This window comes from Agrilus planipennis, unplaced genomic scaffold (genome assembly GCF_000699045.2).
Source record: "Agrilus planipennis isolate EAB-ADULT unplaced genomic scaffold, Apla_2.0 scaffold31, whole genome shotgun sequence".
Taxonomy (NCBI): domain Eukaryota; kingdom Metazoa; phylum Arthropoda; class Insecta; order Coleoptera; family Buprestidae; genus Agrilus; species Agrilus planipennis.
In genome coordinates this window covers 400439-428331 of record NW_020439053.1, presented here as the reverse complement: position 1 = coordinate 428331, position 27893 = coordinate 400439, and the positions used below count along the sequence as shown (strand labels likewise).

The following is a 27893-nucleotide window of genomic DNA, read 5'->3' as shown; positions in this document are numbered from 1 at the left end:
TAGCATTTTATCTTTAGATATTTATTATTTATAATATAAAAAATGTTTTCTTTGATTTTTTTCTGTTGAAAAGTAAATATAAAAAAATAACTTACGCTTACAAGTTTGGTATAAATTCGTTAAATATGTTGTCAAGGTTTTCCCGGGAAACACTCGGACCCATAAACAGGATTTTACCTACGATATAAATTTCTCACTTAAAAATGAGATGATTTCTCCCTTTTGAGTCGTCTTGTTTTTAAAAATGTGCAAAATTAAAATTAGAAATTGATAGAATTTTTCCGGAAAATGTTATTGAAAATATAAACAAATAGTTATAAAAATTTAAAAATATTTATGAATTAGTCACGTTTGTTATAGCAAACGCTAATATATAGTCATAATATATATTTTCTCATTTGTTATCTTTTTTTTCTAAACACAATAAGAGTATATTATACACTCACGTCCAACGTAGAGTCAGCGTCATCTTCTTATTTTGAAGTGGTCAATAAAACATTTGAAGTGGCGTAAATGATGATTGCCATCAGTAAAGTACAACAAAACATTTGGAACAAGAAAATTCCATGGAACACGACAGAACAATTCGGAACTCGACTTCCAAAGAGGAATTCCTTTATGGACCAAGCATATTTGACTAGTGATGAGCAAAAGTGAATTTGGTTTTACAGTCTTGGTCTTGGTCTTGCGGAAATTCAAGACTGAACGAACAAGGCCAAGACTAACAAGAAAACCGAATATGCAAGAGCAATACCAAATACGCAAGACTAAACGAAAAAAAATTTCTTCTGGTGGATTTATGAATTAAACTATTTGAAGCAACTTTAATATATTCTTTTCTTGGAAAAAAACATTTTTAGTATTTAAAATTTTCAGTTTGCTTTACTAGATTTTAACATTAAATATAAAAAAAATATACTTTACAAGTGTTTGGGAAAAGAGATCTATAAGAATATTCTTGGAATAAGTGTATTCTGTTTCTTTGTCTGGATAACACATGGTTGATAATTTTTTTCGATATTTTTTACTTCTTTCAAGTATCTTGTCTATTCTGTTTGCTAAAATGTCAATTTATGCGTTGGAGGAAGGGCCAATTTATGTATTAGAGGAGTGGTACGTTTTTGAGTTTTCGTAAGTATCAACACTATTTTGTTTAAAAGTCATGACAAACTCGTATGTATGACAGAAAATTTCAGCATTTAAGTCAATAACTGCATCGATAAATAAAAACATTTGTGCTAGAAGAATTTTTTAAGAAAGTAAGACTACGACTATATCAGCAAGACCAAGATCAATACCAAAACAAAAAGTATTTGAGTAGGACTAAGACCAAGACCAAATAACCAAAACCAAGACCGAGACTGAGTAAGCATGACCAAGCCCAATATCAAGATCAGGATGCAGTTTATGTAGGTATAAGTTGGATATTTTAACACAGAAAACCCGAGCGGCTTTCCAGAAGTTCGTACTATTGCTTAGTATTTGGGAGAACAAAACTTTGATTTCAGGTCTGTCTTCCCTGATGATCTGTGGTTATCTTGGTTCACATAGTCAAATGCTGGGGTAGTAATAGTATTCCTCATATAATCGTTCACTTCGCTTCTATCTTCATTTCGTCAAAAAGGGTATATACCTCCTAAGGGGTACTATCTGATAAAAATTTAAAGGTAATAGAAAAGGTTTTCTTTCCAGAACTATATTTTTATGCTGTTATCACGGAGAAAAAGAATTGTTTTACCCCTTCTGGTTCGAGTCGTCAAAAAACCTTTTAGGTACTTATCATCACTTAGACCATAAAGGAGTATGTGGTAAAAATTTGAAGTCACTATAGGAACTACACCCCAGTTCCGAAAAATGACCACTATTTCTTAGTCTAAACTAGTAGAAAAAGGCCATTAGGAAGCTAGATACATATTTTTAATAAAAATTCGAATTAATTTCATATAGTCGTTTGCTTTGGTCATATCTAACATTTTTTAGCCTTAACGGAATCCAAAGTATAATCAAATATATTAAACAGTTTACTTGCTAGCTAAGGGTTTTTATGTAATAGTTTACATGTGATTGTATATAATTTTTGAAGGTTTTTTTAAGTTGAGTAACCAAAAGTATATCCACACGTCCATCCAATGAACTTCAAAACGAAGGTCACTTAAACTACCTATTCCTGATAGACTTCTATCAATTTCCAACAATTTTCATAAAGTGGGTACAGGTTTTGTAGATCTAAAAATTGATCTATCAATAAGTATCAATTTTTGAAGATTGGATAATTTGAAGATTTCTGATATCACAAATTATCTAAAATTAATGATGAGCAAAGCAAGATCAAGATCAATACTGTCCAAGTCTTGGTATTGGTCTTGGTCTCGCTTATTCCGTATTGGTCTTGCTGTTGCTCAAACTGAAAATTTCAAATACTAAAAATGTTTTGTTCCAAGAAATAAATATATATTAAAGTTACTTCGAAAAATAATTTAACTCATAAATAATAATTTTTCGATTAGTTTGGCGAATTTGGTCTTGATCTTACATATTCGGTGTTGGTTTTAGTTTTGGTCTTGTTCGTTCAGCCTTGGTTTTAGTCTTGATCTTGCTCGTTCGGTCTCTGTCTTGATCTTGCTAGTGGAAAGATAGTTCTTGATCTTGGTCTCACGTTTTCAGAAGAACAAGACTGTAATATCAAGACCAATTTTGATCATCACTATCTAAAATACGTATCTGGTATATCTGTTACGGCAATGTAATAAATCNTCTTCTTTTTCTTTCTAATACAGTCGAAATTGTTTTAAATGTTTAAAATATTTATTAAAACGCTGTGACCATTTGGGCTTTCTAGACCTTTCTCTAGAACTTTTAAAACTTTACCACATATTAAGATTTTGCTTATTTTTTTTATAAATAAGATTATATGTGTAAGGGTAATTTACTGCTTGTGCATTAATAATAGTGCTTGGGATTGTATAAGACAAGAACTTCATACTTTTTTTTATAGTTTTCTTTGATTTGCATGTATTATTACTGGATGTGAGATTTTCACCAGCCCTTAAATTTATTGGTTCACGTTCATTCATGTAAAATACATATTAATAAAATGGCATACAACAAAGTATTGTACCTACTGAGAATAACAATAACTGTTACTAATAACAATATGCCTTTTGTCTTTGAAAGATTCAAGTTGATATTCTGAGAAATCTGAAGTAAAATGCATTAGTTAGCATTTTATCTTTAGAACTGTGCCCATACAGTGTTCTGTTATCCATTCTAATGCGAATAGAAATTAAATTTCTCAGAAGTTGCACTTTTATTAATATGCAACCGTATGCCTTAAACATAATACCAACCATTACCACAGGTCTCGTTCCTACAAATCCATCGTGTTACTGCTGACTACGTGAAAATCGAACTTCAATACAGTTCATTTGCATCAACTATAGTTAATTTTATCAAACGCATTGTTCAAATAATCGCTGCTATTTGCTCACAATTAAAATTTTAAGCATATTAACCCTTCACCCAAGATTTATTAATTTGTTGATTTTAGAGCGGAACTACATCACGACTCGGGCAATTATATTACTACATACGTTGATTGTTTGACTTGATCCTTCCGAGGGAAATTCTGTTTGATGATATTAGGTCCCGTCCTATCTACGTTCATCTACCCGTTTCACTAAACGAAGTGTAAGCAAAAAGTTCTGTAATGTAGGTATTCACTAACAATTGCAGAAAACACTTTTTAACTCAAAAATACCTGTGCTACATATCCCGACTAGAATTTATAAGGGGCATGCCGCATGCCCCATGTAGCGTTCGAACCTCATGTAGATAATGAGGGGCATGCCGATATAGGGATTCCTCATGAAAATCCCACCAAAAAAAAAGGGTGATACTAAAATGAGGATTGCCTTATGGGTTTTTCATATGGGTCTTGAGGGGTAAACTTAACATATGTATAAACTTACAATTAAATCTACCTTATGGGAGCTCGATGAGGCAAATCCGTTTGAAAATACTCTCGGTAAAATGAAAGAACTTATAATAATAATCCCCTTGTCCAATTATGTTGTTGTTTCAATGAATTCTTAAATTTGCAACGAACCAACAAGTGTACTTCCTGATATTGTTATTATAAGTCGGAGAACAGTAAAACGACTGCAATTTAAAGTATTATTGATTACAAAAGAGTTTAATAACACAATATTACTTAAGAGCAAACATATTTTTACAAATAAGTGAAATATGTTTAAACTCCTCAAAATAGAAATATAAATTGTATTGAAATTTGTGGAAAACTACAACGAAAAAGAAAATCTCTTTATACGTATCCATGCGATGCTAAATATTTAGAAATGTACGTATAGTTTCTGTAAACAATGAAAATATTACTACCCGTAAAATCATAGATGTTGATAAAAAAATGGTTTATCTTAATGTCACTGACGAAAGTAAAGAAATAATATGTGTTATGCCGTTGCTACATATGTAAATGTGAACAGTTTCTCATTAGTAAATTATATTTCTCATTTAATTTTGCATTTTTTTCATTAATAATAAAGTCCATTTTTTCAAAAATTTTTAATGGGGTAGCAATAATTTCTCCCCGCGAGGGTCATATGCGACATTCTTGATGATGCGCAAATGCGGCAGGGCTTTATATGCCCCTTTCATGCCCTAGGGGCAACCTCATGTGGCCCACAAGGAGTAGTGGGCTACCTACTTAGGAATCCTACGTGCGCTCCCCTCAAAATTCTCGTCAGGATGTAGGTACGTAATCTTCGGATTTAAGCTACTTCTTAAAATAAACTTCACACATGATGTTTAATCATGGTACAAACTTTTTGGATTCTTAAAAGCAGTTTGAAGAATGGAGATGTGTTTAACAGTTTGATGTACCTGATACAAGCTGGAGTTGGCAAACATAGATGAAAATAAAATAAAGAACATATAAAACTGTCCCAAAGTAACCCAAACCTCAAAAGCTTTAATTTGCATTTATTAGACTCATATTAATTCTTTTATTAATTATATGAAAAGATTAATAAAGGCATTTGTACTGACTTGCCTATACCACACCGTTTAATTTTGATGATTGCTGGGATTTTCCCCACTGTGAACCAACTGGACTCCATATCCGTCTGCTTTAGTCGAATTTTTTTTGTTTTCCAGTGGGATAGTGTAGTGGTTCCAAAGATTTTCATTCGACAAACAGACTTTTAATTTTCTGCTATCATTGTCTCGTCGTTCTCCTTCTAACCACTTCCATCCATTTATTTTCAAGAAATCTAGAAAGAGGTCTTTCTACCCTACATAACAGTTTGTGTCACAGTGTAGGTCGGTAAAATAAACCGCTTACCAGGACTAACTGATTGGAATAAAATATAATAAAGTTTTTTCTAACTACGACTCTGAAGAAAACGAGAAACCACACAGTATGAAACAATGGGATGAAGAAGAAGAAGAATTAATTAGTTCCTTATTAAAAATACATCATTTTTTCAATCATCTTTCCATCTTGAAAATTTTTCCAAACAAAAGGGTCAATCCAATGTATGTTTTTGAAATTTTCGCGTAACCAATTTGATGTCAATTTCCATAAAATCTTCCAAATCATGTTTGAAAGCGACACCATATGGAAAAGGATCGATTTAGTTAACAAGACAATTAGGGTAAGAAATGCGAAGGTGTATTATCGATTTAGTTCTTGAATAAGTAGGTAATACAGACAAATGGTAAGCATAGTTTATTTATTCAATGAATGACGTACTAACAATAATCATTCGAAGTCATTCTCCATTCTCTCCCATTTCTGAATCGCTAAATAAGGAAAATCGGTAATAAATTCGGTCATTGGGGCTGCCAGTTTTATATCGATTAAGTTAGTCGTCAATTTGCTCTTCCTAGTGTTTGGCGCACAAACAACGCCAAGGGTAAATCTACCCCCCATTTATCATTGCCAGAACAATGGGTCGTATCAGAAGTAGCAAACCAGCTGCGAAGAATTCAATGTACGCATTTATGTGTATGTTGACTTATTAGCTAATCTTCGCAAAATGACAACGTCTATTTATAAAATCGTCTCCTGGGACCATCAAATTGACATCTCGACGACACAATAATTCTGCATTATTGTCGTCGATATTAAATTGACGACCTGTTGCATTCACGACACGAATATTTTTTAGCCCCTTCAAAAACTGAATGCTTCCAACTTTAATAATACGGTCAGTATACACAAAATATTCAATGCTACTAGCTAAGAATGCGCACCCTGATTGCCTTATCAGTTTAAAATAATGGATAACAGATTATATCATACACAAAAATAATGATAAAAGATACTGCATTAGAAAAGCGGTTTCATCATCATAAGGTCGTCAGTCCTAAGACTGGTTGGACACGCACCTCCACTCGTTCCTATACTGAGCTAATCTTCGCATTTCCCTAAAACTAGAACATTCCACATCCTTAACTATTTGTGAACAGTAATCTAACCTAGGTCTACCTCTACCCCTCCTAACTCCCGTTTCTGCCTCTGATATGTATCTGACTAGACCTTCATGCCTGAGAAGGTGTCCTATCAACCTATCTCGCCTATCGCCTATTTCTTCTTGACTTCCACAGATTCCTCTGTTCTTCTTTTTCTTTCTAATACCTCTTCATTTCTAATCTTCTCAACCCACAGTATCCTCATCATCCGCCTATAACACCACATTTCGAACGCTTCTAACCTTTTCTTTTCCGCCGCTCCCACTGTCCATGTTTCGCACCCGTACAACGCCGTGCTCCAAACATACACCTTTAACAACCTTTTTCGAATTTCTAACTTAACCGTTCACGAGCAAACAAGTGACTTCTTTTTATTGAAGACAACTCGACCCTGCTTTATAGCCCTACTAGTCCTTCCGTCCTGACTTATCTAATTTCCAAGATACCTAAAATGGGCCTTCTAATTTTTCGACTCCTACCTTTATATTCGTTCTTTCCCTATTTTTTCTTCCCTTGCATACCAGTATTTTTGGTATTGTTTAGTCCACTTATATTGTTATTACTTTTTTTCTGCGCTCTGGTACGATTAAATCAGAAAGAAGAAGAATTAAACAATCATCCCCATGCTGGCAAACCTAAGTAACTCCCAACACCTTACCGTGCAGTAAGTGCAAGCTCTCACATATAACGTGTTAAGGAATTTTGATAACAGGTGTGCATATGCAATCATTTGTTTACCAATTTAAAATAAATTCTATGTAGTACAGGATTATAGCGTTATTGTAAGCTTCGCCTTATGAGATTTTATCTTCTTCTGTCTATCCTCATAGATACGCGTGAAAAATTAATTATGATTTCCGGGGTTTGTCTACTTTTAGGGAAATACGAAGATTAGCTCAAGATGGGAGAAAGTTAAGATGCGTGTCCAACCACTTTTATGACTGATGTCCTTATGGTGATGATGATGATGGTGAAGTATGGAAATTAATAATCAGATCAAAGAGAGTGCTGTATTTTGAGGTGGCTACCATATATGCAACCATCCAGATCAGCACCGGATCGATATAATGTAGAATAGTTTTATCATTTTTGTATTTTTTGTCATTTTAGAGTTTAAGATCGGGAATATCAATGCACAGTGAATGTATTGTTTTTTAAAGATGCTAACTCCTTATCTCATGTTGAATAGTATTAACTTCATTAAAATTTTAAATGGTCGGTGGAATTAGTAAGGAACTCCTAAAAGGATTACAATAAAATAATAGTGTCAGGACTGGACTGTGTTTAATTAGAGGCTCCATGTACGTTTACAATACGTCTAATAAATCAGCGTCAAGCTGGGATAAATTAGGTGTTCCATGTAGGTCTTCAATAGGGCAGTCAAATCAGGGCCGGATAGCGATATGTAATAATCTTCTAGGCAAACAAGTCAGAACTCTTAGCAAAAAAGCAAGTATTTTAATAAGAAGGAACCCGTTTCTCTACCTGACGCGGGCTTCCCTATTCTATAGGGTTGTTCGGAAAGTCATTTCGTTTTTTTTTGTGGAAATGAAAGACAGTTTTCGTATAATAAACAAATACTTTATTAAATTATATATTGACCGTTCTGGTCCAACACCTTTTGCCATCTTTCTGGTAGTAGCATAATTCCACGCTCATAAAATTTTTGGTCTTTGCTGGCAAAAAACTGATCGAGGAGGTTTTTGACCTCCTCATTTGAGGTGAAGGTTTTACCGTCTAAAAAATTTTGGAGTGACCGGAACAAATAATAATCCGATGGTGCCAGGTCTGGAGAATATGGTGGGTGTAGCATTGTATCCCATTCAAGCTGTAAAAGCTTTTGGCGAGTGACCAAACTTGTGTGAGGTCTCGCGTTGTCTTGGTGAAACACTACACCTTTCCTGTTGATTAGTTCTGACCTTTTCTGTTGAAGTGCATCATTCAGTTTGTCCAGCTGATGACAGTAGACTTCCGAATTAATCGTTGTGTTATCCGGTAAAAGCTCAAAAAAAACGATTCCTTTAAAATCCCACCAAACAGACAGCATCACCTTTTTTTGGTGAATATCGGCTTTGGAAATGGTTTGAGCCGGTTCATCTTTTTTGCTCCATGACCTATTGCGTTTGACGTTGTTGTATACAACCCATTTTTCGTTCCCAGTGATGATTCGCTTCAAAAACGGATCATTTTCGTGACGTTTGAGAAGCGAATCGCAGACGTCAATGCGGCGACACAAATTTCTCTTTGTGAGAACATGGGGAACCCATACATCGAGCTTCGAGGATAATTCCAGGTCTTTCAAGTGGTCATAAACTGTTGAATTTGATAAATTTAACCTCAATCCGATCTCACTTTTTGTTATTCGCCGGTTCACATCAACTAATGCCTTTATTGCGTCTTTATCAGCTTCAACCGGCCTTCCCGAACGTGGTGCATCTTCGACATCAAAATTGCCGGATCGAAATTTAGCGAACCAGTTCTGGCACTGGCGTACTGTCAACACACCTTCTCATACACATCAGTCAATTTGTTTCTGGATTGAACAGCATTTTTACCCTTTCTGTAGTAAAACAGTAAGATATGTCGAAAATGCTGCTTATCGCTCTCCATATTTAAAAGGGCACCAACCAAAAACTACTGCGTAGAATTAATTGGAATTTTTCACACACAAGCCTTGCTATATGAGCTCTCAAAGCATATAAAAATTACACGGCTTCAATGTGAAGTTGGGTGCAAAAAAATACAATTAAATCCTCTGCCGGGAAAAAACGAAATGACTTTCCGAACAACCCTATATTTCTACTCGGGCAAAGTACCTACTTAGATATTTTTTAGATGTTTTAGTTGTAGAAAAGTGCACAATCTCTTTTCATCTGAAATTTTTTGTGAGTTATATCACATTACTTTTCTAACTTTGTCCTATTTATCGCACTTATTTTGTTAAAAACTCCAGTGACAATTTGTCCCTAAAATATCATACAAATATTATTTAGGTATGAAATCCTTTTTAATGCTACTAATCTTGTTGGTGTTACATTCACATCACATAAGAAAGTGTCCACCATCCTTTATTATTAAATTATTGTAAGGTTTGTTACTTTTTACATTTTAATTATCTACGTATTCCACTGGCTACATCGCGATGTACTCTCACATTGATGATGTCCACATAGGAGTAGGCGAAACGCGTGTCTGTAAGGAAAAAGTTTAGGAGTAACTAGGATAATAAGTCTCTGTTTTAGTTTATTTAAGTTCAATTTGATCGAATTTGTCATATATGTGGAGAATTTGTTTTACCAATATTCGTTGCATAATATTATGATTTATGATCATGTAGAAAATAATAAATAATGTATGTATAAGGAATCAGCTGTCGTTAAGTGATGTGTTCATGTTTGTAAAAAATGAAGGATATAACATTAAAAATGTGCGATTACCATAGATGCAAATCAAAACAATAATATCAATTTCCTTCTTGAATTAGAGAGAGGTTAACAATGTAGGTCGCGCATGCCTCACATTTTTATTTTTTAGGAGTCGTGAGATAAATTCTAAAACCGAAGTTCAAATAATAACAATTGCAAGACAAACTTATGCACATTAGATAATATGATTGGCTATTTATTTACTCATAAATGTAGGTATGAAATTACGAAATTTGAAATTATTAACAAGGACTAAATTCAGTGGCGTACCGCAGGGATGGGGCAGAGGAAGCCATAACCCCGGGCGCGAGCGGTGCAATGTAAGGGGCGGTAAAAATGTTTACTAGGTAGAGTAAGAGCCGCCGTGCAGTAATGTTAGATGCGCCAATTTCTTGGCATTTGTAGCAGTTTTTAATAATTTGTACCGTGTACCAAGATACTACAGTACTATCTTCGTAACAATCTGTGAAAAGCAGTCCTCTTGTATTTAACAGTAAAAACGGAATTTTTTAATCAATAGGTACAACAATAACATTACCTAAGAAGAGGGGCGCGGAGACATATCGAACAATTAGCTTAACTTCCAATGCGTCAAAAATCTTATCTAGAATTGTACAGAGGAGGATGAGAAAAAGGGCGGAAGAACTATTAGGGGAAGATCAATTTGGGTTTAGAAGAAATAGAGAAACGCGGTAGGCCATTATAGCTTTACGGGTAACAATAGAGAAAACGATAGAAAAAAGAAAGGGTGCGTACATAGGATTTGTAGATTTAGAGAAAGCTATTGACAATGTTAAATGGGACAAGATGTTAAATNTCTTCAAGGAAATCGTCTGCTCTATGTTTCTCTTGCAGTTTTACAAACTAATTTAAAAGACAAAACGAGACGCGTGAATCTTATAACAAAAGAAAATTTATATCTCCAGCCTTTTACTACTGCATTTAGAGTCGACTTAATTAGGCAATCTATCTATTCCGAAACAAGCTGGTGTCTTAATATTTACTTGTTACAGTTGCGGTTGTGGTGGCATTTTTCATATGCTGGGCGCCATTCCATGCCCAGCGCCTACTAGCAATTTACGGTCAGCCAACGTCGAAAGGGATGGTAACAACATTCGTGGCATTGACATATGTTAGCGGTGTCCTTTATTACCTTTCAACGTCCATCAATCCGCTACTGTATCACATCCTTTCGCATAAATTTAGGATAGCATTCAAGGTACCATACTTTATATAAAATACTTTTTTGTTTACTTTTGTCTGTTTATTGTTGTACCTACACTATGTCTGATTAGTATTCTGAAATGTTTGAGATATCTGCATCCACTTTAGATTGATGTATGTATGAAAATTACCCTAGTTAACGAGCCGTCAACTCGGCAGGATGGCGTCAACTAACGAAACACACATACCTACTCGTGACCGTCGCAACAGCTAGTACGTAAATAGGTCAATTGTACGCGACGACGCCCGCAAAATATGCGGACAAGGCGTTATATATGGTCGGTGTAGTGAGAATGCACTGTCGGCATCATGCGATAGATATACAGGGGCAGAAGATTATTATGCTTAAATTTGCAGATGATATAGCAGTAGTAGCATCTAACAAGAATAAGTTAGATATAGATTTAAATAAACTGAAAAGCGGTATTGACAAAACAGTATTGTATGAAAATAAATAAAAGTAAAACTAAAATACTGGTATGCAAGGGAAGAAAAAGTAGGGAAAGAGCGAATGTAAAGATAGAAGACGAAAAATTACAAAAAGTGACTGATTTTAAGTATCTAGGAAGTCAAATAAGTCAGGACGGAAGGAGTAGTAGGGATATAAAGCAGAGGATAGCGCAGGATCGTGTCGCTTTTATTAAAAAGGAGTCAGTTCTATGCTTGCAAACGGTTAATTTAGAAATTCGGAAAAGGTTGTTAAAGGTGTATGTTTGGAGCACGGCGTTGTACGGGTGCGAAACATGGACAGTGGTCGCGGCGGAAAAGAAAAGGTTAGAAGCGTTCGAAATGTGGCGTTATAGGCGGATGATGAGGATAACGTGGATAGAAAACGTTGGAAATGAAGAGGTGTTAGAAATAATAGGAGAGCAGAGGACTCTATGGAAGTCAATAAAAAATAGGCAAGATAGGTTGATAGGACACCTTCTCAGACATGAAAGTCTAGTGGGCTGTTCTAGTTTTAGGAAAATGCGAAGTTTAGCTCAGGATAGGAAAGAGTGGAGGTACGTGTCCAACCAGTCTTAGGACTGACGACCTTATGATGATGATGAGGTACAACAAAAAGGGAAAGCCGAATAGTCGAGCCCTAATAACGGTTTACTTTATAATAGATTCGAAGGCCGTTATAATCCAAGATTCCACAAAATAAAAATGTGTGCTCTGGATTCTCTATTATTATAAAATATGAAATCTAACAATCGTGGGAAATTATACCAAAAAGCAAAAACCTTCCGGATTATTATAAATTTTGCCTATACAAATTAACAAGAGACTATTTATGTTCTATTTATATTTCATAAATGATGTTAGCAAATTGATGTAGAATCCTATATTTGATATTTAAATAGTTACACAAAATCTGAAACTTATTACGAATGATTTGAAGATCAAATTTCGAGAATATTAACGTTTTTGCAGCAAATACATATACGATATGGCAAACCAGATGAACGTTCCTCTTGATTTTCCTGAAACTAACGCTAAATAATATTGTACATTTCTTTTTTTGACATATATACATTGATAGATACTCAATTACCGATAAATTCATACTGTTAAAAGAACATAATAAAGATTTAAGACAAAGAAGAAAAAGTAGAAAAAAAGCGAATTTAAAGGTAAGAGATGAAAAATTAGAAGTAGTGGATAATTTTCGTTATCTGGGAAGTCACATAAGTCAGGGCGGAAGGAATAGTAGGAAGGATAGGGCAGGATCGAATCGCCTTTAATAAAAAGAAATCACTTCTTTGCTCGCGTACGGTTAATTTAGAAATTCGAAAAAGATTTGTTAAAGGCGTATGTTTGGATTACAATACATTATAAAACCTACTGGTTGTAAAATAGATCCTCATGCGTGTATTTAGCGATAATATTACGCATTTGCTTAATTTTACAATTATTTAAGTGGGAAATAGAAAATTGCAAAATGCCACCTGTAAATATTAATATTAAGATTCATATTTTAACAGGATATATGTCTAGGGATGCTCTATTGATTTTTCAATGTTCTTCGAAAAAACAAAATAGTCAGTTTTTTTAAAACACCTTTATATAGATATATTAGTAATTATGTAATTTTTTGAAATTGAATATTTTCTAAGAAAAAATAATTAAAAAAGCAGTTATGCACTTATGGTATACGCATTTGTTTAGAAACAATATTCACTATAAATTAAAAATGATGTACCCACATATATGTGTATATCGATAATTATCAGTTACTTATTGTTATCAATGTATCGATAACTATTGATAATTATCGAATGAGTTTTATAAATTTGGCTAACGTATTAATGCATGCATTTAAGTATGTATTGCAATAATCAAACAATATAGTTACTTCTTTTAAAACCAGTATTACTCTAGTCAAATTTGTAAAACATAATAAAGATAAAAATGATAAACGATAAAAAACAGGAGTTTATTTATTGGAATGTGGAGACTGTAATCAAGTCTATGTTGGACAAACTGGGAGATCCTTCAATCAAAGGATTACAGAACACAGGAGGAGCTATACTAATGGGAAAGCTGATTCTACATATGTAGAACATTTAATGGAATGACACGCATTTAATGATAATTTTCAAATTTTAAAGGAATTACCAAAAAGCTATAAATTGAACCTAACCGAAAGCCTTTATATTAATAAATACAATAAATTAAATATTTTACTAAATGATCAAACTGATGTAAATAGTTCTCCTTTATTAAATTTAAATTTGCCTTCATAAACTTAAATTCTTACCTTATTACCCTTTCGTTGTTCCCACCCCACATAATTTGTAAACTCTTAGTATTTAAGCTAATTTTGTAACAATATTAATCAGAATATCTTCACCTGAAGAAGCCAATGTTTTGGTGAAACAATTGTTATGAACTATTATTTATATATTTTTTTTTGAAACTTTACTTTCGTTTCCTTTAATTGATTATTAGATAGCTGTGCGTTACTAGATTCGATTTTATTCAATTTTTTTTGGATAAGTTTACAAAACTAATCGATAAAATTTCCTTGCTGTAATCTTCTTTCCCTACGCCTCAGTTGTACATTAAACTTAATTACGTATCTTAGTGCATATGTTAAACGTATCAGTTGTTTATAATTTTATTAATCAGTGACTTTCAATGTTGCACTTATTATCACAAAGTAAACTTATTATACATCTTATCACACATGGTGTCCGAGATTAGTCGTGAACTTGCAGAATGACGCACAACTTTAAAGCGTAGGCGCAGGCTTCACACTTAACTTGTTAAACTTACTCATTGTAAATGCAAACCTATAAAAAATTCAATTTTTCATTGTCACTCGGCCAGAAAGTCAAATTTTCTTGGCTAGGTAATTTAACAGTCGATTTGGAGAAAGTAATAGATATTTTTATATTAAGTATACCTATAAGGCGTTTTGGGCTATATGAAGTTGAATGCTTGCGATTTTAGTTTTACGTTTATAATTATATCGGATTGAGTTAACTTCAGGGAGGACCCCTACATGGGCCTATTTTATGACCAACGAATCCACTAGCAAAATGTCATTCAAGGGATCCGTGTTCAAATAGCAAAATTGGAATGCTTAGAATTTGAATTTAAGTGCAAAAATTTTCTTCTTTTTCTTCTGCCGTTTGGTGTCCATAATAAAAGTTGTTTTGTTAACTTCCCGATCCCTACTCTCTATACATGACCGTACCATTTAAGTTGTTTCCTTCTTGTGTCTTTGACTATGTCATGAGGGACGTCCATGATTGGTAAAGCCAAGAGCCCCGGGTTCGACTCCCGGCAAGGGTGTGATAGCAGTAACAAAATTTTCTTCATTAATTTGAGGTAACTCATGGTGAATAAAAATTGAGAATGACACTTCAAATTAATATTTGTCCGTAATTTCTATAATTTGATCATTTTGGATTTCTTACAGAGTGGATCAACGGTCGGCAACGGGTGGACTGTGGTCCGGGTCCGGAAGGTCAAAAATAGGACAGCCAAAAATTTTTTAAAATTAAATTACTGAAATAAGGTATTAAAAAAGTATTATTCTGTAGATAATAAAATAAATATGTTTGACCTTTGAGCGCCACCCTTATCGTGTGTTAGAGGAAGGAACATGTTTTTTCTGGACCTCGATAAAAATTTTCAATAACATTAGGACCTAACCTAAAATTACTTGTCGACCCCTGGTCTAAATCTTCCAGCGGTTCTTCTCCAGAAATTCATTTCTTCTACCCTACCTTTCATTTAGAGGCTAAACGTCGGTATTGACTTTCCGACCATGTATACCTACATCTTTTCTTGTAATTCTCCATTTACGATACACTTCGATTACTTTGCCAGTCATATATTCTGTCAACGTAATCCTGTGCAGTAAGCCCCTGATCATCTACGAAACGAAGAGTAAATAAATTTTCGTCTTCTTTTCCACAATTTTAACATTTATTCTAGGTATATTGTGTATAAGTGTCGAAAAAAGATAGCATCCCTGGTTTAGTCGTTTATTTACGGTAAAGCTTTGAGACATTATTTCCTATCACAGCTTTCCCGTTTTTTTTAATGCTTTGATTAAGTTTATACTTATATTTGTTGACTCATATTATATTATATTATATTATCTGTTTTTGTAAGTTTGTTGTTTGGATGTAAAAGACAATCTACGAAACTACTCATTTGATTTCAAAAATTCTTTCACCAATATTTAGAATGGATCTTCAGGTAAGCTGTATAATATTCTGATAAAGTACTTATAGGAAGTTCTGGTGGAGGCCAATTTTGCAGCGTAAGTCGGCGTTACAATACATATATTTTTTTATGAGACTAGGTAGTCCATAATTTATGATTAAAAGGGGTTTTCACTTCTGCAGACAAATTTCCTACTGTATAGATAAACGAAATTTAATTAGTTGTTGCTTTCAGGTTAATTTGGAAGACTTTAACGTACGATTACGATATAAATAGTAAGTTGAACTGTACCATTAGTTTATAGGGATGTTACAAATCCTGAAAGCATTTTTTAGTAACCAGCTAAGTATGCTTAAAGAAATGGAGAAGTTCCTTGAGAAATCCCTGTTATATAATATTAAGCGGTGATGTTCTGAAAAAATGCAGATTTCCTCTACAACTAGATAAGAGAAATTTAAAAATAATTTTGAATAATATACTAAATTCATGATTCTCATTGCATAAGAAAAGCAATTCCGTAAAGATATTTATGGATCTAGTGGCCGACTATTACATTTGATTGCTGTGCAAGACAGTAAAATTTTCTTATGCTGAAGGAAAAGGACCATTTTATCCTTTCCGAGAATCGTGACTGTTTCCGTTATGGTTACAGGGTAATCACAATATCAAGCAGAAGTCGTTACATGGCCTCCAATGCCAATGCAAAAGCCGCTATTGCTACCAGATAATAATTGTATCGAATAGTAAGGGTGGTTGGTTATATCACAATCATGATATGGTTTATACTAAAATGATTTCAGCTATTATAATTATAACTTTTTAAAACTTTAAATGAACTGAAAAATCCATAATGTATTTTCTATTAACAGACAAACAACAGATATNGATTAACACATCCACGGGGTCGTTGGGAGAAGTGTATCTTTCTAAAAGGGGACTATGTTGAAAAATAAAAAAACAAATTTTAAAAAATGGTATCTTCACGGGTACTTATTGAACCACCCTCGTACATTCTCTCATTAATGGAGTTTTCTCGCTTACCGAGTTCTCAGTTATCCAGATTCGACTGTATTAAATTATACTAGAAAAATGTTAGGCAGTTTAGGGTGGTTCTAAAGAGAACTTAACTTTGGCTTTCAACTCATCATAAGGTCGGACACGCACCTCCACTCGTTCCTATCCTGAGCTAATCTTCGCATTTCCCTAAAACTAGAACATCCCACATCATTAACTATTTGCGAACAGTAATCTAATCTAGGGCTACCACTNATCTATGATTATTTATATTAAGGTTAACAACTATCCCCAAGGTAGCAGTACTAACCAGAGGTTACATGTATTTTCTATTAACAGACAAACAACAGATATCAAAAAAATATTTATTTGCTTTTTTTTTAAATCAAAATCTTCATTTATTCTTTTTAACATTAAGATGTTTTACGAAGGCACTGCTGTTATTTTATGATAAGTAGTTTATACTACAACTTAAAGAAACCTACGTATGGCAAAACATACAACAAAAGCATTTTAAATAAAAATTAGCACAATTCTCCATTCTTTATTATTTTCATTGACTACATGATAAATCTAGTAATATGTAACACATTGATTGATACGTATTTATGTGAATGTATTGTGAATTATAAATTATTATTTGATTCATCATTATAAGGTCGTCAGTCCTAAGACTAGTTGGACACGCACCTCCACTCTGTCCTATCCTGAGCTAATTCGCATTTTCCTAAAACTGGAACAACCTACATCCTTAACTATTTACGAACAGTAATCTAATCTAAGGATATCTCTACCCCTCCTAACTCCCGTTTCGGCCTCTAATACATCTCTGACTAGATCTTTATGCCTGAAAAGTTGTCTATCTAACTACCCTGTCTCGCCTATTTCATATTGACTTTCATAGGGTCCTCTTTTCTCCTATTCTTTCTAATACCTCTTCATTTCTAACCTTTTCTATCCATGGTATCCTCATTATTCGCCTATAACACCACATTTCGAACGCTTCTACCCTTTTCTTTTCTGCCGCGCCCACTGTCCATGTTTCGCAGCCGTACAGCGCCGCGCTCCAAACATACACCTTTAAAAACCTTTTTCAAATTTCTAAATTAATCGTTCGCGAGAATAAAAGTGACTTCTTTTTATTGAAGGCGATACGACCCTGTGCTATCATCTGCTTCATATCCCTACTACTTCTTCTGTCCTGACTTATCTGACTTCCTATATACCTAAAATGAACCACTTATTCTAATTTTTCGTCCCCTATCTTTATGTTCGCTCTTTCCCTACTTTTTCTTCCCTTGCATACCAGTATTTTTGTTTTACTTTTGTTTATAATCATACAATACTGTTTTGTCAGTACCGCTTTTATTTTATTTAAAGCTATCTCTAACTCGTTTTTGCTAGATGCTAATGCTGCTATATCATCTGCAAATCTAAGCATACTAATTTTTTGCCCCTGTATATCTATCTCTACAGTTGTACTATCTTTAATAATGTTGATCGCGTCTTCAATTTATAGATAGATTATTATTATTATTATTATTAGATTAGCCTTCAGTTTTTTTAAATTAAACATATTGTCCGTTTTGCTATAAACAGATAAAACAAACGCACATTAGTTGTGTTCGAAATATATCTAACATTGCATTTGAATTGCCATATTTCGGCACAACTTTATTTATTCTTATCAAACTTCATGAGATTTAGACTGCATTATGCTAGACCAACTAAATGTATTTATTTATACTTCTGTGTTTGTGAAGAGTTGTTTTTACATAATTAAAGGATTATAAAAAGGGTCTAGTATAAAAATTATTTCATTCTTTATATATTGCTGTATGAATAAATAAAATAACAATAAAGATAACTTTATAATAACATTAATCGGTGTCAAAGACATCTTTTGTGGTAATTTAATGAAAAAATGCAAGTGAAAAATAATTTCGTCAAACCAAAGAGAAGTTACTGTTTAAAAGTATGTAGGGAGAAATAATTAATGGCTAATTGTAATTCTATTGAATTTAATAGCGGTCTATATTTCTAATTTTGTTTCTTTTAAATATTGTACGAAACAATTTTATTTCAGAATTTCATTTTAGTACCCAGGTATTTGAAAAAAGTTAACTATTTTCCTCCCGAGCTTTACATCATTATGCTAAACGCATTAAATAGCATCACTGTTGGTTGCCTATAAAATACATATTCGCCAAAGAACATTAATTCATCAATTATCAAATATTATATAAATATAAATAGTTAATTAATGTAATAATAGTCATCTTTTATAAACCTGTTGTTAATGGCCGCGTTGTTCTTTATTACAATTTGTAAAACATTCCTGTTTTTTTGTTTTTGAAATACATATACATACATTCATAACTTTGAATACTAATTCTATTATTTTTTTTATTTATTCAAAATTGTAAATCATATCGACTTTAATCAAATACCGAAAACGTTTTTATATACATTGGAAGTCAACTCATCGTCAGGGAATTCCCGACTTATTAGTTTCCGATGAGAGCATAATTGCATTTCATTAAATCCATTTAAAAATCAATCAAAGTAGGTACCTTTCCAAAATAATTTATTATTATAGATGAGTAAGCGTATACATATAAATAGAAACATTTGTAATACTGAATATAGTTGTAAGTTCAAATGTCTTTAGTATATTTATCAATAGTAATAGAACAAAAAATAATTCCAATTAATAAAACTGATAAAAATAAGAAAACCACAACCACTAAATAATATTTTAAAAATAATCTGCGTAGATTAATTTTCTTAAGTGCTTAATAATAATCTGGAACTGGGGCACATGCTATTTTGACAAAGTCTTCATATTGTACCATACTGTTTGGGTTAACATTAGCCTCTCGAAAAATTCTATCCACTTCTTTTCCAGAGAGACACTCACCCCAGTTATGCAATAAATGTCGTAGTTGTTTTGCTGGAATTACACCAGTACCATCAGGGTCGGCAGCTTTAAATGCATTAATAATTTCTCTAGGTATATCTTCGACTCTTGAATGAACATGCATAACTTCCAAAAAATCAGCAAACGACATTTTTCCTTGCTGAAATGTAAAATGAATATAGAATCAGAAGAAAAATAGGATAATTTTCTACTTTTGTCAAATTCCGTTTTATAAATGTAGTGTACCCGTATATAAAGAGCATAAGTTCGTTGTCAACAATTTATTGAAACTATCAGACGACAGACCAGGATCGTGGATTTAAAATGATTAATTCTAATCAACACGCCATAAGTGGCTTCAATAAATTGCCAACCAAACCGAAGTTGTCCATAAAATGTAACATCAAATTATTAGTATTATACCGTCATCTACTGACACTTACTGCTAACTGAAGAATTTCAAATGTTTGATAAGGACCTTATGAAGGTATCCACTTTACAAATAGAATTTACAACTCAATGTGTTATATCACAGCTAATTTAATAGAAATAGTAGGTAAGTTCTTTATGGTAGTGGTAACTAAAAATTTGTGTAAATGATTCCTTAAGAAAATTTTTGATTTGAATTGATTAGTGTAGCATTTCATTAAACATACAATACCTACACAGTTTGTTGGGAAATTCTTGACAAAATAAAAATCTACACAACTGAAGTATGGGCTAGATTTGGTAAAACAATAACACACTCAGAATGCAATTTAAACCAAGAATAACATTAAAGAATCTGACATTACTTCCTGTAATGACAAAATAATTGAAATATGAAAAGCATTTGTACAGTATTACAATAGACACAAATGAACTCTGACAGGGTTTCTTTCTTTCTGATGTCAATTTACAAAATTCTAGAGTTGATCTGACCAGAAATTCCCTTAATAATATAGAAATAACTTACCTTTTGCTTCAGATATGCAGTTAATTCTGATATAGTGGGTGATAACCCCAAGCTTCTCATGATTACTGTAAGTTCATCAAGTGACTTAATCTGTCCTGATCGGGCAAATAAATAGAAACATTCTCTGAATTCTAAAAATGTAAAACATACATTATGTATTTAGTCACAGGTTGACAAAGAAATTGCTAGTTTTCCAAACATACTCACCGTCAATATCCTGTTCCTTAAAATATCTGGCCTACAAAATATTTAATATTTGTATTTTGTATAAATACTAAGTAAAAATTTTTAAATCATACCATTTTATTCCAGTTAACGGTTAATATATAATATAAAATTATTTCCTTCAGCTGTTAAATTGGGTTAAATACTAACACCTGACATATGTAAATAAATGTTTTTATTAATCTATGGTTTTCATCATAGATAAAAATAATTCGATCGTCATACCTATGGTAACATTTAACAGATACTCGCAGTTACACTGTGTCTAATGAGACTGATTCGTAATTCATTCATTTAAACTCATTAAAAATATAAATTATTAATAACACTGAATGTTTCGCAGATGGGCCTTCGAGGTTCCACTTAATTCACACCTACTAACTTTACTTAACATCTTTGTAAATGACAACAATTTTAATGGTCAGCATGAAAATACAATACGTAAATCAATTAGTCAATGGGTTAATTATTTACTTATTAGCTAAGGTTTGTTAATTTGTTAGTTAGTTGGAATATTAAGGTTTGTCTTTTTTTGTTTTCGAATTAAATATTGACTATTCATATTACAATGTAGACCCTTCATATTTAAATACTCACCATATAGATTATCGATTTAAGCAATGGCTTTACTTAATATTTAAATACTAACCAAAAGAGATGAGCAATTCATAAGTTATATTTTACAAATATTTAATATCTATAATAATATTTGAATTACTGCAAACAGAGTAGTGAATATCATCTGTAGAAGATTGCTCCACTTTATAGGATTTAAAATTTTTACGTTTCCAGTAGTTTACTTTAAATATATAAATTTTCTTGTGAAATATTGCCTTTCTATTTTGTTTTCGTAATTACGTCTAGTTACTGTAACTTTTAGCTCTACTGTAACCACAGTTGTATCGACTCACATGTTATTTGTTGTTATCCAGGTTATCCAGATAGTTGTTATCTATGTTTGTTGTTTACTTCTTCTATAAATTTGTTCTATTTTTACAGACAGAGAGAAAGAAAATTGTGAATAATAGGTATTAACCTATTATATCCATTTTGAAATTGATTAGAAGTGTGAGCCGAAGTGAACATTGATTTTTCGAATTGTAAAGTTATTGTTACAAGTGAAAATGTAGTAATTATATCGTTTTTCACAAATACAGGACGGTCCCAAAATAGTATTGTACAAGTTATAGTGAGAAGGTCGGTATTTGACCTTTGGTCATTATAACATGAATTTGCAGTTACAAGTGCTAAATACTTGTGAATTATATTTTTATATCACTTACCTGCACAATATATTCTGTGGAAACATGTGTGGGTAAGTAAAAGCTTTGTTGGTGTTTCTTTTAGAATGAAACCTACTTTTTTTAGGTTTGTTTTGTGATCTATCAATAATGAAGGTATTTCTCTAAAATCAAGAATAAAAATAACCTGAACTGTCTTCCCCAAATATGGAACATTCTATTAATCAAAAGAACAAAGTCAATAAATTAGGCAATACAGAAATAGTGCTCACAAGTTTATGTGCTGGAGCAATTGCTGGTGCCTTAGCAAAAACAACCATAGCTCCATTAGATCGCACAAAAATTAACTTTCAAATTAGGTATGTATGTTTCACTGCCTTTTTTTCTGATGTAAATTTGTTTCTAAACATCATAATACCCATAGAAAACAACCTTACTCTGCCAAAAAAGCTCTTGAATTTTTACAACATACTTTTCACAAGGAAGGTTTTTTTGGATTATGGCGAGGAAATAGTGCTACAATGGCTAGAATAGTGCCCTATGCCTCTATTCAATTTACTGCTCATGAACAATGGAAGAAAATATTAAAAATTAATCCAGAAGAGTAAGCACAATTGTATTGAGTATTCTTTTATATCATTCATATGCAGAAAGTAAAATTGCAACATAGTATAATTATTTTGGCTAATTTTTTAGACCTTCTCCAGGAAAGCAATTTTTGGCAGGATCTTTGGCAGGTGTAACATCTCAGTCTCTTACCTATCCCCTAGATTTAGCTCGTGCTCGAATGGCAGTTACTCAAAAGGATCTTTATGCTACATTGAGAGAGGTAAATATCAACAAAGGTCATAATAGTTATTTATCATATTAGTTTTATTGTAGGTATTTAAAAAGATATATAGAACTGAAGGTGTTACTGCATTTTATAAAGGATACTTTCCAACAGTAATTGGAGTAATTCCTTATGCTGGTGTATCATTCCTTACTTATGAAACTTTAAAACAATTTTATAAAGGTAAAAAGTTTGTTCATTAATTGTAAATGTCCAAAATTATTATAAAAGAAAAACATTAAAATGAGTCCAGAAATTTTTAGTTTTCACTGAATTAGTGTCACAATCAGTTAAAAGTTGTTTATAATTTTCAGCAAACGTAAATAATGATCCAACTGTAAATCCATTAGTCACATTAGGATTTGGTGCAGTGGCAGGAATGCTAGGCCAGACCAGTAGTTATCCATTAGATATTGTACGAAGAAGAATGCAAACAGATAGCAATAAGGAATACAAAACGATTTTAGGAACATTAAGTACAATATATCAGTAGGTATTATATTATTATAAATTAGGGGTAAACTTCAAACTTTGAGAGTTTGCCTACAAAAATAATATTCATAGGGTTATGAATCCTTCATAACTTAAGTTTTATTCCTTAAATTTAATAGAATGAGTACAAAACTTGTCTTAAATTCCATATCATTCTGTTTCTACAAGTAGTTGGCCTTTATCATTAACTATTGCGTATGTCAATTTAAATATGAAGTAAGATAACAAGTCCAATAAATATAAATATTATCTAACGTATGGCGTAGTTCTGGGCGTTAGTTGCACCAAAATCGTGACTTTTATTTTTTACTTCAAATGAATGATAAATGATAAATTATTTTGGGGCCCTAATCGGTATTTATTAACTATAAATAATTAAATTTCTTTTCTATTTATGGAAGGAAAATTTGAACAATTTATGGAACTTAAACATTTTATCTGATCTTATCAGTAGTAATGTAAAGCAATGATATTTGTCAAGTAAATATAACAGGCTTCAAAAAATTATTTAATAACACTTTTTAAAAGTTCCATTGCAAAAAAAAGATTTTGATGTAGAAATAAAATTATAATTATATAGGTTACACAGTGGTTTCTGATAGAATTAGTTTACTAAACGGAGAATACTAACGTATTGTTTTTTATTTAAAAAAGTTTTTTTTACAATACAATTCATAGGGGGGGCTGTAAAATCAATACCAATATTTTAACTATATCTGTTTTAATATCTAATCTATTCTACTCCTGTGTACTCCAGTATCTGCCTCTAATATTCCTTTATGTTTCAGAAGGTTTCTTACCATCCTATCCTTTTCCTTATTAACATCCATAGCGCTCTCTGACTATTTTTGATAGCTCCTCATTTTTAATCTTTTCTGTATACAGTGTTTTCATCTTTCTCCTATGGCACTACTTAATGGCTTCAAACTTTTAATTTTTCGCTGTGTAAATTTTGCACTCGCATAGGGCCGTACTTCAAATACACACTTTTAAAAATACAACTCATTTATAATATATATGAGGATTAACTCAAAAGGTTTCTTTTGTACTTTCTTCGACATGAAATTGAAATATTTAGTTGTTTTGGAATTTCTGCTGTTGTACTTGACTATAATTAAACTTCTGACTGCTGTATTTTTTTATAGGCGTGAAGGTATTATAGGAGGATTTTTTAAAGGTCTATCAATGAACTGGATAAAAGGACCTATAGCAGTAGGAATAAGTTTCAGTACGTACGACGGTATCAAAGATTTACTTAGGAAAATTGTTAAAGGCTTAAAAAACAATCAATGGTATTATTCAGAATGCCGATGATGATGATACTGATATTATTTTTGCTATTTATTGACTAAGTTTTGTCGATCTTTACAATAGTTTATAATCAAGATAAATATATATACAGTTGTTATCTTTTTCTTTTAACTTATACAGTATGGAATGTTATTTATTTTTATAATAAATACTTTATGTTGTGTGTTCAATTTATTTTAATATACATAAAATTGATGTCTGTCTGTAAAGTCAAAATAACTGTCTTTTTTTAAGCTTGTATGTCCGATTTTTATGAGACTTTACAGACAGAGTACTTTTTAAGTTGTTTATTGGAAACAACAGTAATCGAAAATAGTTTCGTTTGGGCGAGTCGCGGCTAAAAGATTAACATACTATCAGGGATGTTGGATTCTTTAATGAATTTTGTCATTCTGAAAAATTTAATCAATAAAGAGATTTTAATTCCTAATTGAAAAAATTACTTGTTTTATTCCTACTTCACATAATTTAAATTATTGAATTTTATTCTTATTGAAGAATTTCAGACTTCCAAATATTTAAACTATTTGGAAACGAAAGGGGGATAATATCCTTTTTGAAATAAAGTTTTCATGGAGCTTGTGTACACTCCATTGGCAATGATAACTGAGGTATGACCTTTATAAAATAAATGCTCAATTTTATTGGTTGTTATGTTTTGTTATGTTTTATACATGTGCGCTTAACGCCGTACCTATATTATGTTCTATATACCCCAGTCAGTGTTTATAAGGGCAAATTTCCCGAGATATAAAAAAAATTAAATTACGATAAAAGACGAAACTGCTTAAAAAAAGTTTTTAAAAATGAAAAAAACCCAAGAACAGGGTATATCGATAAACGAACGGGCAGATTCTGTTTTTTTGCTATTTGGTCGCAGAATTCAAAAATTAGACATGTCGGTAAAATTAAAAGCAAAATTATTTCTTATCAGTGTAAGAGGTCCTAATAAAAAATAAATGAGGAGATAAAATGTTAAAATTAACTTCTTTTTGTTGATAGCTTACGTTGAAAGAATTCTTTTCTGCTTTAATAAACATAGAAGTTACTGTCTTCAAAATAAAACAATAAATATGGCAACGATGTTAGTACCTATTAAAATTTTTTTATTATTGTTTTTGTTATACTAAAATTGTTGGAACGTAATCAATAAATTGATTTTCCATGTTTTTTCTAAATTCTCAGTTGTACTTTTACGTATCTATACGCAGTATCTAATATTAATTCAAATTAATTAAAAAAACAAACGTTTTGTGCTATCCTAAAAGATAGAAGCCTGTTTGAAAACGAACAGTAAATAATATTTTCATTACTGAAAAAAGCAAATGTTTAAAATTAAAATTATTACTGTACGCTGTAGACAATAATTATTTTAGTAAAATAGNATCTAAAATGGTGAAAAAAAGCATAATTATTTATTTTATAAAGATACATAAGTATATAAATTAATCATTTATTAAACGTTCAAATTATTTTTATCAGTTTATCTTAACAAGTATTTATCAAAGAGCCTAATATTATCAATACTGCAATGTAAATATGGGCGAATGTGTAAATTTATTGCTGTAAATTGTTGTACATCGTTGCCGTTCAAAAAAGGTGTAATAAGTTTGTTTGATTCTGATCACGTGACTTCAGACTACAGCATTATTTAGAAATGGCTGTTGTGTGGTTGAGTTTGCAAAATGCAAAGATTATTAGGTTTTATATTTAAATAAATTGAAATATAGTTTATAAAACGAAGTATCAGACAAAATAGGAAACATATTGTTGTTACATTTAACGAGTCAGTGCCTAATTTTTCGCTTTATAATAGTTGATAGCATACCACGTACAGAAGGTAGGTAAGTTTGTTTGAACAAAACCATTTTTATCTTGCAACGCACTGATGTCCCGCTCCGAAATGACCTTGATCTTATGTTAATATAATTTTTTCATGTTTGCAAGTTTATTGATATTGTTGTTTCATTAATTTTTAGAAAGAACTAAATATTAATTATTAATTCGCCAATGTTTAAGGTTAGTTAGCTAATAGACATGGCTCTTTGGACAAAAGCACAGCAACTTCCCCCTGATAGTTTGCAACAGATTCGTGCAATATATGGGGACCATTTCCCTATTGAAGTAAGACATTATTTAGCCCACTGGATAGAAGAAAAGTTTTGGTAAGTTGAGGACATTTTTTGTCTGTTCATGTTAATGAAATAAGTTTTTTTTTCAGGTCTGATGTAGATCCTTCACCCGATAACCCTCAACATGAACAATATGTTGCAAATTTAATAAATCAACTTATTCAGGAAATTGAAAACAAAGCTGCTGTTGTTGCAGGTCAAGAATTTTTCCTAACTAAAATAAAATTAGCTGAGGCAGCTAAAGTATTCCGACAACGATACAGGTTAGGAAAATGCTTTTTTTCAAACTTTAATAGCTGATCATTTGCTTAGATTAATTGATATCAAATATGTTATTTACAACTAAGGTGTTTTGTTTATTTGTAGTTGCTATCTCATTTTTTTTGTTGTAATTTGAGTAATTCATATTGCAGTGGAAATCCTATGCAGCTGTTTAATTATGTTCGACAGTGCTTAGCAACTGAAATGCGTCTGGTGCAAGCTGTTAATGGTGAGGGTACAACTGGTTTGCCTAGTTTTATTGCAAACAGTTCGAGTGCAGAAGTAATGCATAAATTAGACATATTAAGGAACAGAACAAGGGTAAGGGCATACATTGTTAAAAAATGCATATCTTATCACATGATTCAGTGGAATAAGTTACTGATGATTAAAAATACCATGAAAATTCTACAAAGATACAAATTATTTTTAATTTGTTTTATCTATTGTAGGCAGTTGATAAGGAGTAATTATATTTTTTTATATAAAAGTGACTTGAGTGTATGTAAAAGGTGTAATTCTTAAAATAACTAACTTAGTTGCTTTAGAACTTTGTTAAATATGAAAACTATAAAGAATATATTTGAATTAGTGTTAGCATTTGCTCTTTTAAAAAAACAAATTGATAAGGGAAATACAAAAAAAAGATAAAAGGATTATTGTTTGCTGATTTTTGTGGGACATGTACTGTTGATACAAAG

The 27893-nt window shown here is 31.8% G+C and overlaps 3 protein-coding genes across 9 annotated transcripts in view; 2 read left to right on the top strand and 1 right to left on the bottom strand.

The window, feature by feature from the left end:
- Nucleotides 1-19393: 19393 nt before the first annotated feature.
- On the bottom strand, nt 19394-21096 carry LOC108732864 (calmodulin-like protein 4). The gene is made up of 4 exons (XM_018463861.2): nt 20998-21096; nt 20906-20936; nt 20699-20829; nt 19394-19903 (listed from the first exon to the last, which is right to left on the bottom strand). Exons 1-4 carry the CDS (start codon nt 20998-21000, stop codon nt 19619-19621), a joined length of 450 nt encoding a protein of 149 aa, XP_018319363.1. The 5' UTR covers nt 21001-21096; the 3' UTR covers nt 19394-19618.
- Nucleotides 21097-21852: 756 nt separating this feature from the next.
- Nucleotides 21853-25153, top strand: LOC108732899 (mitochondrial coenzyme A transporter SLC25A42). 4 transcript variants are annotated; one of them, XM_018463899.2, is made up of 7 exons: nt 21853-22238; nt 22321-22523; nt 22589-22768; nt 22861-22993; nt 23047-23179; nt 23311-23485; nt 24634-25152. In XM_018463899.2, the coding sequence occupies exons 2-7, from the start codon at nt 22372-22374 to the stop codon at nt 24800-24802; spliced, it is 942 nt and encodes a 313-aa protein (XP_018319401.1). In that variant the 5' UTR covers nt 21853-22238; nt 22321-22371; the 3' UTR covers nt 24803-25152. The 4 variants fall into 4 exon arrangements, with proteins under 4 accessions (XP_018319401.1, XP_018319402.1, XP_018319400.1 ...); XM_018463900.1 differs by having other exon boundaries at nt 21854-22238; nt 22292-22523; nt 23311-23489; nt 24634-24717; XM_018463898.2 differs by having other exon boundaries at nt 21855-22238; nt 22292-22523; nt 24634-25151.
- Nucleotides 25154-26402: 1249 nt separating this feature from the next.
- LOC108732878 (signal transducer and activator of transcription 5B) overlaps nt 26403-27893 on the top strand; it is a 20833-nt gene continuing 19342 nt past the window's right edge. Inside the window, exons 1-4 of one of the 4 annotated variants that reach the window (XM_025976974.1) lie at nt 26403-26639; nt 26824-26964; nt 27021-27194; nt 27345-27513. In XM_025976974.1, the coding sequence (XP_025832759.1) occupies nt 26837-26964; nt 27021-27194; nt 27345-27513 (471 nt within the window). In that variant the 5' untranslated portion in view covers nt 26403-26639; nt 26824-26836. Of the gene's footprint in view, nt 26644-26818; nt 26965-27020; nt 27195-27344; nt 27514-27893 lie in introns of all 4 variants that reach the window. The other 3 variants (XM_025976972.1, XM_025976973.1, XM_025976971.1) reach the window with 3 other exon arrangements.